This window comes from Eubalaena glacialis, chromosome 20 (assembly GCF_028564815.1).
Source record: "Eubalaena glacialis isolate mEubGla1 chromosome 20, mEubGla1.1.hap2.+ XY, whole genome shotgun sequence".
Lineage (NCBI taxonomy): Eukaryota > Metazoa > Chordata > Mammalia > Artiodactyla > Balaenidae > Eubalaena > Eubalaena glacialis.
The window spans coordinates 34,762,165-34,774,462 of NC_083735.1; the positions used below are offsets into that span (position 1 = coordinate 34,762,165).

The 12,298-nt window shown below is 57.8% G+C and overlaps 2 protein-coding genes across 4 annotated transcripts in view; one reads left to right on the plus strand and one right to left on the minus strand.

Moving 5' to 3' along the window:
• Positions 1 to 9,971, plus strand: part of LOC133081440 (small integral membrane protein 19-like) — a 29,958-nt gene extending 19,987 nt beyond the window's left edge. For 2 of the 3 annotated variants that reach the window (XR_009698815.1, XR_009698819.1), the window contains 5 exons: positions 5,924 to 6,123; positions 6,614 to 6,746; positions 7,181 to 7,488; positions 7,844 to 7,927; positions 8,632 to 9,971. The gene's annotated coding sequence lies outside the window, so the exon portion shown is untranslated. Of the gene's footprint in view, positions 1 to 5,923; positions 6,124 to 6,613; positions 6,747 to 7,180; positions 7,489 to 7,843; positions 7,928 to 8,631 lie in introns of those variants that run through there. The other variant, XR_009698816.1, reaches the window with a different exon arrangement.
• On the minus strand, positions 4,791 to 8,483 carry LOC133081289 (thimet oligopeptidase-like). The gene is given in 9 exon segments (XM_061177372.1): positions 4,791 to 5,172; positions 5,386 to 5,566; positions 5,751 to 5,924; positions 6,120 to 6,277; positions 7,447 to 7,648; positions 7,733 to 7,764; positions 7,766 to 8,058; positions 8,061 to 8,102; positions 8,304 to 8,483. Coding segments are annotated over 9 exon segments (1,281 nt in total). The 5' UTR covers positions 8,347 to 8,483; the 3' UTR covers positions 4,791 to 5,016.
• Positions 9,972 to 12,298: the final 2,327 nt, after the last annotated feature.

Below are 12,298 nucleotides of genomic sequence, written 5' to 3' on the forward strand. Positions count from 1 at the left end.
TCAAATGTACATACACAAAATACCAAGGATAGTAAAATGAACCCCTGTGTACCTATTACCCAGTATCAACAGTTAACAGCGCCTGGCTGTTGTTTCATCTATACCCCCATATGCTCCAAGTGAAAATTATTCCAAATGGATTACAACTCCATACACACCCATGTCCCCCCAGTTGGATTACTTTGAAACAAATCGGACATGTCATCTTATCCACAAATACGATATTTCTAGATGACAAGGTCTCTTTCTCTGACAAGTTTTTTATTCATATTTTGCTATAATTGCTAACATCTAGCAAACAGTCTTTTGAAGAAGACAAAACATGCCTTATAAAGTGTAACAGTTCCTTACTAACAAATATATAGCAGTGTTCATACCTCCCCTTGTGTAACAGTTTGGTTGATTTGTTCCTTAAGCCTTTCAAGTGATAGATTCCTTATTTTCTTGCCATTTATTTAAAGAAAATAGGTCTTTTGTCTAATAGCTTCTAGGTCTGGCTGACTGCATCGTTTTGGTGGTTAATGTGTTCCCTTGTCTCCAGTTTTCTGTCAACTGGTAGTTAGGTCTAGAGTCCTGATCAGATTCCAGCTTTATTTTGTGCGACTTCATTGACGGTATGGGGCTGTCCATCAGAGGCATGTAATGTCTCTTTGGTGATTCTAGCAGCCGTTGATCAAAGTCTAGATCCATTATTTCTTAGGGTTTGCAAAACGGTGGTATTCTAAACTTGTCATCCAAAGAAACATTAAGCTCGAAGCTTGTTTTAATGTCCTGGCAAAAAGGGCTTCTCCTTGGAGGGAAGAGGGTGTCCATGCCCTGAATCTTTCCAAACAGAGAGTACTCTTGGTAGGGAGGAATATAAGTTGTTTTGTGCCCACTACAAGTCTAGGGTCTGGCTGAGCTAACAGTTGGCCTTACTGTATGTGACAGCCCTGCCAAACAGAAACCTGAGGAAGACCCTGAAAAAGCAAAATCAGGTGATTCTGTCGGTAAAGAAGAAAAAGACCAGGTAGGGCTCGCGTTTAAGTTTCTTAACTCTGCCTTATTTTGGTACACTTGCTGGTAATTGTGAATTTACACTTGGTCTGTCTATGGACCGTAAGTGACTGAGAGGGTGTTAGAACATATCCCTGGACCCAGGGCAGTACGAAGTGTATTATGGTTAGACCCGAGGACTCAGCAGGCCGGTAACTTTGGTGTGTTCTCTCCTGTCTACCTTCCTACCTCTCCAGCTGTCAAGATTTGACAGTCAAACCAGCAGATGTGATGCGTTTAAAGCATTTCATTCTGATGTCAGATAAGCTCCTTTCCCACATCTAATCTCTCTATAAAAGCAGAGTTGTCGTGTTATGTGTATTGTAATAATGCTGCTTAGACTTTTTAGGTTAGAAAACTGGTGGCTTGCCAAAGGCCTCCAATATAGAAAATGTCAGTCTCTAGCACTGTCCCGTGTGACTTGAGGGGCAAACCTAGATACTACCAGATGGTCACACGCTATCTATTTCATTCCTGCCACAGGATTAGCTGTGTAAGTCGGGAAGTCTGTAGGTTTACAGGTGGGTAGTAAATGCCCTGTTACCTGCTAAAGATGAGTATCCGTGGTTTGCTCTAAGGCAGGGTTTCTCAACCAAGGCATTGACTTTTGGGGCCAGATAAACCTTTGCTGTGGGTGTGAGTCCTGTGCATCGTAGAGTGTTTAGCAAGGTCCCGACCTCTACTCACTAGATGCCCGTAACATTCCCTCTCTCTCCTCCCAGTTGTGACAACCAAAATCACCTTCAGACTTTCCCAGATGTCCCCTGGGGGGCACAGTTGCACTGAGGGAGAAGCACTGGACTCAAGGCTAGCAATATCATTGAGGTAGACTTGACGTCCTGTTGTAAAAGACATACTCATTCTCCTGTTTTTATTTTGGAAATTAGATGCCACTGTTCATGATCCTTATTCAGGTGTCTGTAATTAAGTTGAGTCAGACTACCCACTCACAGGTGGGACCCTGAGACAGAGGGAAACAGCTTGTCCAAGTCACATGGCCACATCGCTTGCCTCCTAAGAAAACGTGTCACAAGGGAAAGCAAGCTGGCTCTTGTAATATTGACAAGTGCTTTTTTTTAAACAAATGTGCCAGTTTTATAGTTGTTCTTTGCCCTCTGACCTTTTGGAGGGCTTACATAGCCTTCAAGCTTCTGAAGAAACGAACTGGGGCACTCTTTCCCAAGCAGGAAGCAGTTTCGCTGGCTGTGTGTGAGAGGCCTTGGGGACTTGGAGGATGAACACTTGTCGCAACAGGGTTTATCCCGATATGCTAGAGTAAGGCTCAGTGCACCACACCGGTGTCATCAGGTAGTGTTTGTTGATCAAATAAGTAGTACTACAGAGAGAATCTTACTTTAGGCAATTTAAAGTTTTGAGATCTCACTATGTTTTTAAAAACAGGTATTAAATACATGCATTTGGTAAAACAGTACAAAAGGCTGTTTGGTACATAGCAGCCAAAGAAAAACCATGTGGCTATTCCGTGCTGAGCTATGCTGTGAGCGTTATCAAATAGATACTGGATTCTGAGGCCTTTGTTCAGGAACAAAAAAGAATATAAAATATCTGATTACCACAACTAAGGAGCCGGCCTGTGGCAACTAAGACCCGGCACAATTAACTAAATAGCTAACTGACTATTTTTTAAAATCTCATTAATAGGTTTTTAATATGATTTTTTTAAATTTATTTATTTCTTTTATTTATTTTTGGCTGCGTTGGCTCTTCCTTGCTGCGTGCGTGCTTTCTCCAGTTGTGGCGAGCGGGGGCTAATCTTGGTTGCGGTGCGTGGGCTTCTCATTGCTTGCGGTGCGTGGACTTCTCATTGCGGTGGCTTCTCTTGTTGCGGAGCACGGGCTCTAGGCATGCGGGCATCCGTAGTTGTGGCTCACGGGCTCTAGAGTGCAGCCTCAGTAGTTGTGGCGCACGGGCTTCGTTACTCCGCAGCGTGTGAGAACTTCCCAGACCAGGGCTTGAACCCTTGTCCCCTGCATTGGGAGGCGGATTCTTAACCACTGCGCCACCAAGGAAGCCCGAGCTCTAACCTTTTAAGAAATGTGTTCCTTCCACCTTCATGGAGCAGGTGTAGGGGACGGAGAGGAGTGAGAACCCGATTGGCAGGGGTCCGGTTGCAACCCCGGAAGGGGACGGGGGAGGATCTAAGAGGTGGCACCGGGCCACTGTCGACCCCCAGTGACAGCTAACAGCTGCACTGCTGCCCCTTCCTGCCCCAGGACCTGAGCTCAGGTCCCGGGGCGGCTGGAGAAACGCACTGTTTTTGGTGAGATGCTCTTACTTACTGTGTGGAGCTGCTCCGGCTGCCCCGGCGCCCACACCCCTGCAGGGCCCTGTGCCCGTCCTCCCTGCCCCCTGCCCAGGGCTCGGGGAACAGCAGTCTCTGTGGGGCAACCTGCTTCCAAGTCCTTCAGTGACCACGGAGGAGTGGGAACGGGCTGGGCTGCCGGGGAGCCTGGGCATGCAACACCTGAGCTCAGCCCTGGGGGCTCACGAGAGGGCAGGGGCTGGGGGGTGCGGGCGGTGAGCGGAGGGCCCTCCAGCCGGTGTCAGTCTGGGCCCTGGACCCGGGGAAAGGCCTCACCCTCTCAGTCGTGACCTGCTGCTCGGGAACCCTGTGGCCCACCAGCCCGAGGCCTGTGGCGCCTGCCACAGACTGCCCGGCGCACGGCTGGGGTGCCAACGCCACACCTGGATTTTGCGCGGGGACCATCGGGGAGCTCGGTGCACGGGAAGACGAGCAGCCCCCAGGCCCCGACACGCCCCTTCCATGTCCATCGAGAAGTGCCGGATGGAAGGCCAGCTGTGCTCCTTTTCGAGCCCCAGGGAATTCGCAGGAACAGCCCTCCCGGCCACGGGGTGCCTGCCCACCGGCTCTGGGCCTGCGACCAGCCCAGAACACAGAAAGCACAGAAGTGGGTGCAGGGAGCTGAGCCGGGTCTGCAGAAGGGCAGACACCACAGCCTGGTCCACAGCCGACTGGCCCAGGGCGGGTGAGAACGGGCGGGCAGGCTGAGGGGAGGACAGAACGTTGGCACAGCCTGCCCGCCTGGGCCCCGGGGAGAAGGTTGGGGCGCTGCCCGCGCCCTCGCTCCACTGCCTGGCGTCCTTTTTCGGGGCGAAGGGCCGGAGGCAGGGCTTCCGAGGAGCTCAAAGGCCAGGGAAGGACACACGGGACGGTCCAGACCCACCCTAGCGCTCCAGTGGGGCAGCACCCTCTCTGAATTCCTACTGCCACCAAAACACACCCCTAAGGCCTTTGGGAAGAATCGCTAGGACCCAGGAAGGCGGCCCCTTGCTGTGGTCCAGACTTCAGCAGCTGCCGATGACCGGAGGGAGCCAGCCGGCCGGCCGTGAGCAGGAGGACAGGGCACGGGGACAGGGACAGCCACAGCCGGGCTTCCCGCAGCTGTGCCCACCGCCAGAACCAGCTGCAGCCAATCACAGCCCCCGACATGCCAAACAGTGCCGGGCGAGAGGCCGGCAGGCCTGACACCCCCTCACTGGAGAGCCGGCCCGGCCGGGGTGGGGGGAGCCATCCCCGTCTGAACTCACCCCACAGCTCAGCCATCTCCCAGTGACCCAGACGCGACACCAGCAGAGAGCAGCCTGCAACGGCCGCAGGGCTGATCCCCGACCAAGGTCAGAACTCCCCCCAGTGTGACGGCCCCCATGCCGCTCCTGTGGTGGAAGGGACGGCAGGCAGAGACCAGGAGTGGAGTCTTTTTATTAATGGCTGCGTTTTCAAAGAACCGTTTTGTAAGCAGGAGAGCTCCCCAGGAAGGGATTGCATTAGTGCAACAAGGGGGAGCCTTGACGCCAGGCTCTCCAGACACGTCCAGGTGGAGACTTTTGGCCGAGGCCGGCCGCCAGGGACTCAGGGGCTGGGAGGACACGCGGCACCTCCCCCGCCCCGGCGGGGCGCTAAGGCACCGGGCCCGCCTGGGTGGACAGAACCCCGTGCCGTCAGCAGGCCGGCGGCTTGCAGCCCTCAACCTGCAGCCCTTTGCTCAGGAGGAAGGCATCCTGCGTGGGGTCGCAACCCAGGAAGTGCTTCACCATGCCCTTGGCATCCTTGGAGCCGCCTGGCCTCAGAATGCAGCTTCTGTAGTCCATGGCAACCTGCCGAGAGGGGGCGGGGCTGCAGGAGGGTGGAGCTCCGCCTTCACTGAGGGTGTGGGTGTGGCCACCTCTGCTGTGACTGAACAAAGGGCAGGGGAGCAGGAGGTCCAGGGCAGGGCCCTCAGAGCCTGGCAGGCCCAGGCGGGCGGCACAAGCATCTAGGCCCAGGCCAAGGACCTCCGTGTTGGTCTGCACGGCAGGACGGCCTCTCACCTTGCCACTCAGGACGCCCTCCTGCTTGAAGCGTGTGTGGAACGTGTCCGCGGAGTACACCTCGCTGCACAGGTAGCCATAGGACTGGGCGCTGTATCTTCCTGTCAGGCGGCCGAAGGTCGCAGGCAGGTGGGTCCCTGGGACACACGCGGAGAGGCTCCTGCCCGGCCCCCTGGCCGCTCAGTGCCCCTTCCCCAGAGCGGGGGCCTCCAACAGCCCTGTGTGAGTCCCCTGCCACTAGAGGGAGTATTGGCCCAACACTTGTAGAAAACGGGGACCTTGCGGGCAACTCAGTGGAGGGACACAAATCAATCTTTGCCGACTTTCTGCTGAAGCTCACGAGGGTTCACCCCTAAGCCTCTTACAAGGTCAGCTGCCGAGGCTCCGAGGGATGAGTCAGGGCTCGCCCTCCAGCACGGGGAGAGCGCGGGTTAAAGCGCTCACGAGGGAGTGAACCGCGTGTCCGCACCGACACGCACGGGCAAACCTCGTCGACGCGTTCCGTCCGGGCTATGAAGCCCTCTCCTGCCTCTTCCAGGCTCTCCAGAAAGCACGTGCAGATACGCCCACCCCACCCTCGGACTCCGCGGGCCACAGCTGGAGGGACCAGCCAAGGAACCGAGGCAGGAAGAGGCCAGAGGTCACCGGGCCTCGGCCAGAGCCTGTCAGTCGGTCCCCTTTCACACACCACCAGACGATCCTCTTGACCTGGGCAGTAGCCGCCAACCGGCCGCTAAGGTGGGCCCGGCTCGCGCTTGGCCACCTGGCATGGCTGGGCCCCCGAGGATCTCCTGGCAGAGGCAGGCATTCTCCTGGGCCGGGTCCGCGGGCGTCTGCGTGTGCAGGGCCTGGTCCACCTCGGCCAGGACGATCTGGCGCAGGTTGAAGAGGCCTGGGGGGCGGGAGGAAGGAGATGGGGGGATGGCACTGTGTCCAGGCCGCGCTTTCCAGCCGGGCGGTCCGGGCGCCCCCTTCCCTTCCCTCGGCCCGGCCGCACCTGGGTTGGCCTGCCGCACCTGGGTTGGCCTGCCGGGACTTGATGAGCTTGTCCCGCAGCCCCTGGGGGACGGCGCTGCCCGTGCCCCACCGAGACTGGCAGCAACGCCAAGGCCTCACAGGGTGCGGTGCCCCCGGCCCCAGAGCCTTCCCTCTGGTTCTCATCACTGGCTGTCACCAGACTCGCAGGCAACGTGCCTTTCTTTTCTTTTTTCTTTTTTCCGGCCCTCAGCCACGCAAAGGGGTGAAGCCCTGACACTCGCTGCCACGTGCATGGACCCTGAGAACACGATGCTCAGCGAGAGAAGTCAGACACAGAAGGACACACAGGGTGTGACCCTACTGAGGGGAAACGTCCAGAACAGGTAGATCCACAGAGTCAGAGAGTGGGTCCCTGGTTGTCAGGGACTGGGGAGGGGAGGGAGTGATAACTAAGGACGTGAGGGACATTTTTGGGGTGATGGAAATGTTCCAAAACAGGGCAGTAGTGATGGCTGCACAGCTCAGTAAACTGTCCCCACGCGCTCCGGTGCAGCCTGTGAGAGCATCGCTCTCAGGACGAAGGGCTGACTGCAGGAAGACTGAACGAGCAGTGGGTCCTGGGCCCAGACGCTGAGCTGGCGGCCCCCCCGTGGGGAAGTCACTGGGACTTGCTGAGCCTTCACGGAGACTGGCAGCAGCCCCAGGGCCTCACAGGGTGCGGCGCTCCCGGCCCCAGAGCCTTCCCTCTGGTTCTCATCGCCGCCTGTCACCAGACTTGCATGCAACGTGCCTTTCTTTTCTTTTGTCTTTTTTAAAGGCAACTCTTGAGTACATGTACTTAACATGCAGGGAACCAGTCCTGACTCCTTGATCTGGGGCTTCCAGCCTCCAGAGTCTCGAGGACATCCATTTCTGTTGTTCACGCGCCAAGTGCGTGGGCTTTGATGATGGAAGCTGACACCGAGGACGTTGCCACGTGCAGGGTGACATCAGCGGAAGAATCCCGTGGCAAGGGCCTGCCTGAGGACCACGCGCGCCCGGGCCCTCCCCGGCCCCTGCCCGCAGCCCCGCACCCGCACCCACCTGGGAGCGGAGCTGGTGCATCGCTTGCCAGAACTCGTGGAAGTAGGTCTCCAGCTCATCGTGCTGCAGCAGGGAGGGCGGGTCGGGCGTGGGCTTGGTGAAGTTGGCCACCATGGCCACGATGGCGATCTGGCGGCTCCCATCCTGCTGCAGGCAGCCCGGCTGCAGGCCGAAGCAGGCCGCGTGCTCGGACTTCCCTTCCCTGGGGAGGGACGCGGGGTGAGGCCCAGCTTCCGCAGAGGAGCTCCGGCCCACGGCCGACAGGTTCCCGCACGCCCGCACGCACCGAGGGTAGAGGTCCAGGTAGAACTTGCCGATGGATGACCTTGCCCGAGGCCGCGTCCCGGACCGTGTAGAGCCTCACGTCTTCGTGACACACGTTGGCGCCCTCCTCCAGGTGGAAGGTCAGCCCCAGCAGCTCCTGGGAGATGCCCAGCAGCCCGCGCGTGACCACCTGCGTGGGGAAGGACTCATTGAGCAGGTACTGGTCCTCGCGGTAGCGCGTCTCCTCCCCCTGGTTCATGTAGTAGCGCAGGTCCCAGGCGTTGATGGGCCCGTCAAAGTGCGGGCCCCGCCTCTGGCACTCGGCCTTCTTTAGCTCCAGGATCACGGCCGCTCCTGCTCCCCGAGGGGCTTCAGCTTCTGGGCCAGCTCATCTGCGGGCGGAGGGGAGAGGCTCGGCTACATCCCTGTGGCGGCCCCCCAGCCGCCTCCCACCCTGCGCCCCTCGAGGCAGAATGAAGAGTCCGGGAAGGTGACCCCCAAGGGCTGACACAGTGGGGTCTCAGGCAGCACCACGTGCAGTTAAGGTCCGCCTGACGCCCTCCCCACTGGGACTCAGGTGGAGGCGGGGTTACCTAGGAAAGTGGCCACCACCTGGCTGGTCTTGGCCATGTTCATCTCCAGCACGGAGTCGGCACGCGTGCTGAACCCCAGCAGGCAGGACTTCTGGCCCTGCAGCCTCACCAGCTCCCCGAGGATCGTGCAGTTCTCCTGGAACCCAGAGCCGGCCGGCGCTGGGGACCGTGGGCCATGCCCTCCCCATGGGGCCCCGGGCCAGGTCTCTGCGGGCGGGCAGGGCTCTCAGGCCACTGGCGGGCACAGCCAATCCCCCTCCCTCCTCCTCCTGGCCCGGATTTCTAGACACTTTGGTGCTGTCCTAACACGTGGTCTTTATTAACACAGGTCCTTTTGGAACCAGAAATGGCGTGAACCGTGATGGGCTCTAAGGCCAAGGGCAGGAAGAAATGCGGCCAGGCTCTCCAGGAGCCACCCAGGGGCCTCCCCGGGCTGAACAATACAAACTCGGCTGCAGTGCAGACAGCAGCTCATCCCCACGGCGCCCGAACACCCAGCCCCTGGACGGCGAGACGCCTGTTGCTGCAGGTGGCCCGTGGCTCGCTGGTGAGGCCCGGCCCCAGGCGTACGCCACCTCTTCTGGGGCCACCTCTCCGGTTCTGCGGTGGGGTTCTCCTGGAAGCCCCCAGTCACCACAGGACCAACGTGGCCTGTCTGCAGCCCAAGAAGGTGGGGACACAGGACTGTCCCCCGTGCCCCCCACATCACCCGCGAGGCCGAGCAAGCACCAGTGGTGTCTGCGGGGAAGACGAAGGGCTCGTGCACAGCCCCCATCTACTGAAGATGCTGAACGGGAGAAGCACAGACTGCAGCCACACGCGGTATGGACCAAACACAAGTGTCCTTGCAGGAACCGATGTCTGAATGTCAAGGCCGTACCCGGGCCACAGTGAGAAGGCCCAGACCCCACGCAAGGCACAGAGAGGGGATGGGGGGAACATCTGCGAATCTGAGCTCATCAGGCATCACCCCAGAGGGAGAAGGAGAAGGAGAGGGAGAGAGGCAGAAGGAGATACGGAGGGAGAGGGAGAGAGAGGGAGGAAGAGACTTCTCTCCCTTCCCTGGGGGTTCTCTAGTGCAGCCAAGGCCGAAAACCACTGCAATTCGGGAAATGGGTCCTCGTAGAAAAGTTAAATAGTAGCTCATGGCATTATGGACACATAATAAAAAGGCCCAAAATCTTGGGGAGTCAGGGAGGGGAGCTGGTGGCTGCCTCGTAAACGAGGAGAGATTGGGCGTCAGAGAAGGGCCCTGTGCAGCCCGCCGCCCAGGGCCCCGTAGACTTCATCTCCCAGCTGTGGTCCAGGGCTGGAAGTCAGCAGGGAGGTCAGGCCGTCCAAGCATCAACGTTGACTTCAGGGCTGATCTAAAAGGTGCCTGGTGTCTCTTGAAGCAGAAAAAAGAGAAAGCAGTGGGGAGAGCATGGGAGGGGGAGGGAGCCCCCCTCCTCAGCCCTTCTCCCTCTCTTCCTCCCTCCCTGCCTCTCACTCTCCCTCTCCCTCCATCTCTGCCTCTGCCTCTCTCTGTCCCTTCCTCTCCCTCTCTCCTTCCCTCTCTCCCTATCCCTCTTTCCCTGTCCCTCTCTCCCTCCCTCTCTCCCTGTCCCACTTTCCCTGTGCCTCTCTCCCTCTCCCTCTTTCCCTCTCCCTCTCTCCCTCCCTCTCTCCCTCTCCCTCCCTCTCTCTCCCTCTCCCTCTCCCTCCACCTCCTTCCCTCTCTGGAGAGGGAAGGAGGTGGAGGGAGAGGGAGAGAGAGGGTGGGAGAGGGAGGTGGGAGAGGGAGAGGGAGGTGGGAGAAGGAGAGGGAGAGGGATAGAGGGAGGAAGAGAGAGACGTCTCTCCCTCCCTCCCTCTATCCCTCTCTCCCTCCCTCTCCTCCCTCTCCCTCTCCCTCCAACTCTCCGTCTCCCTCCGTCCCTCCATCTCCTCACTCCCTCCTAGAGAGGGAGAGACAGAGGGAGAGGCAGAGACGAGGGAGAGGGAGACAGGGAGAGGGAGAGAGGGAGAGGGAGAGAGGGAGGGAAACAGGGAGAGGGAGGGAAGGAGACTTCTCTCCTTCCCTCCCTCTCCCTGTTTCCCTCCCTCTCTCCCTCTCCCTCTCTCCCTCTCCCTCCCTCCCTCTCCCGCCCTCCCTCTCCCTCCCTCCCTCTCCCTCCCTGCCTCTCCCTCCCTCCCTCTCCCCCCCTCTCCCTCTCCCTCCATCTCAAGAGGGAGAGGAAAGAGGGAGAGGAAAGAGGGAGAGGGGGAGAGGGAGAAGGAGGGAGGGTGATGGAGGGAGGGAGAGGGAGAGAGGATGAGGGAGAGAGGGAGAGAAGGAGGAGAGAGGGAGAGGGAGGGAGGAAGAGACCTCCCTCCCTCTCCTTTCCCTCTCTCCCTCTCCCTCTCTCCCTCTCCCTCTCCCTCTCTCCCTCTCCCTCTCTCCCTCTCCCTCTCCCCTCTCCCTCTTTCCTCTCCCTTTCCTCTCCCTCTTTCCTCTCCCTCTTTCCTCTCCCTCTCCCCCTCTCCCCCTCTCCCTCTTTCCTCTCCCTCTTCCCTCTCCCTCTTCCCTCTCCCTCTCCCCTCTCCCTCTCCCCCTCTCCCTCTTTCCTCTCCCTCTTTCCTCTCCCTCTTTCCTCTCCCTCTTCCCTCTCCCTCTTTTCCTCTCTCCCTCTCACTCCCTCCCTCTCCCTCTGAGTCTCCCTGTCTCACACTCTGTCTATCCTCTCTCAGGAAGGAGTGGGAGCAGGAGGGAAGGAGAGGCAGAGAGGGAGAGGGACAGAGAGAGACAGACAGACAGAGACAGAGAGAGAGGAGAGGAAACAGGGAGAAAACAGAGAAAGAACACACCATCTACATTTCTGTCAAATGACACCGGGGATCCTTACATAACCAGGAGAAGATTACACAGTGAGGCTCTTTCTCAGCTGGAACTGGAACTGCAGACGGGGCCAAACACCACCAGGCTGGCCACACATGTCCAGCCGCTGCCCCAGTCCCGTGAGTCCGGTCAACAGGGCTCTGAGTGTCTGCTCCAGGGAGCTGGGGTTCACCCTGTCACCCGGGAGGCCGGGCCAAGCCAGTAGGGCCCCGGGCTGGACACATAGGGGGAAAAGCATCCCCACAGGACAGCTTGTGCGAGCAGATTCAGCTGCCAGATTCTAGAGGCCTGGGATCACCCTGTGGCCCGTGAAACCCAGGAGCCACGAGGGTCTTGCATCGTGATTCCTGTCCATTGGATTGTCAAGTTTATGTAGGGAATCTTGGAAACAGTGGTAACAAGACTGAATTGGAACGAGCTTTAGGCTATTACGGACCACTCTGAAGTGTGTGGGTTGCTAAAAACCCTCCCGGCTTCGCTCTTATTGAACGTGAAGATCCCCGAGATGCAGCCGATGCTGTCCGAGAACTAGATGGGAGAACACTATGTGGCTGCCGAGTAAGAGTGGACCTGTCGAATGGGGAAAAGAGAAGTCGAAATCGTGACCGCCTCCTTCTTGGGGTCGTGGCCCTCGAGATGATTATCGGAGGAGGAGTCCTCCACCTCGCCACACATCTCCAAGACGGAGAAGCTTCTCCCTCAGCCAGAGCAGGTCCCTTTCTAGATATAGGAGAAGAGAGAGATCACTGTCCCAGGAGAGAAATCACAAGCCGTCCCGATCTTTCTCTAGGTCTCCTAGCCGATCTAGGTCAAATGAAAGGAAATAGAAGACCACTTTGCAAGAGGAGTGGTGTACAGGAAATAACTTCATTTGACAGGAGTATGTACAGAAAATTCAAGTTTTGTATGAGACTTCCGAAGCTTGGTGCACTTTTTAAATGTTTTAGCTGTTCACATTTGTTTGTCTCTTGGGACAGTGACACATAAAGGTGTCATTCTCTATGGTTTGAAATGGGTCATATGAGGCATGTAATATGAAGAATTGTTACCTTACAATGTTCCCTTAAGCAAAATTGAATTTGCTTTGAATTTTTGGTCTTGCCTAGACTGATAATAAAACTCTGACTCCTGCCCAGCT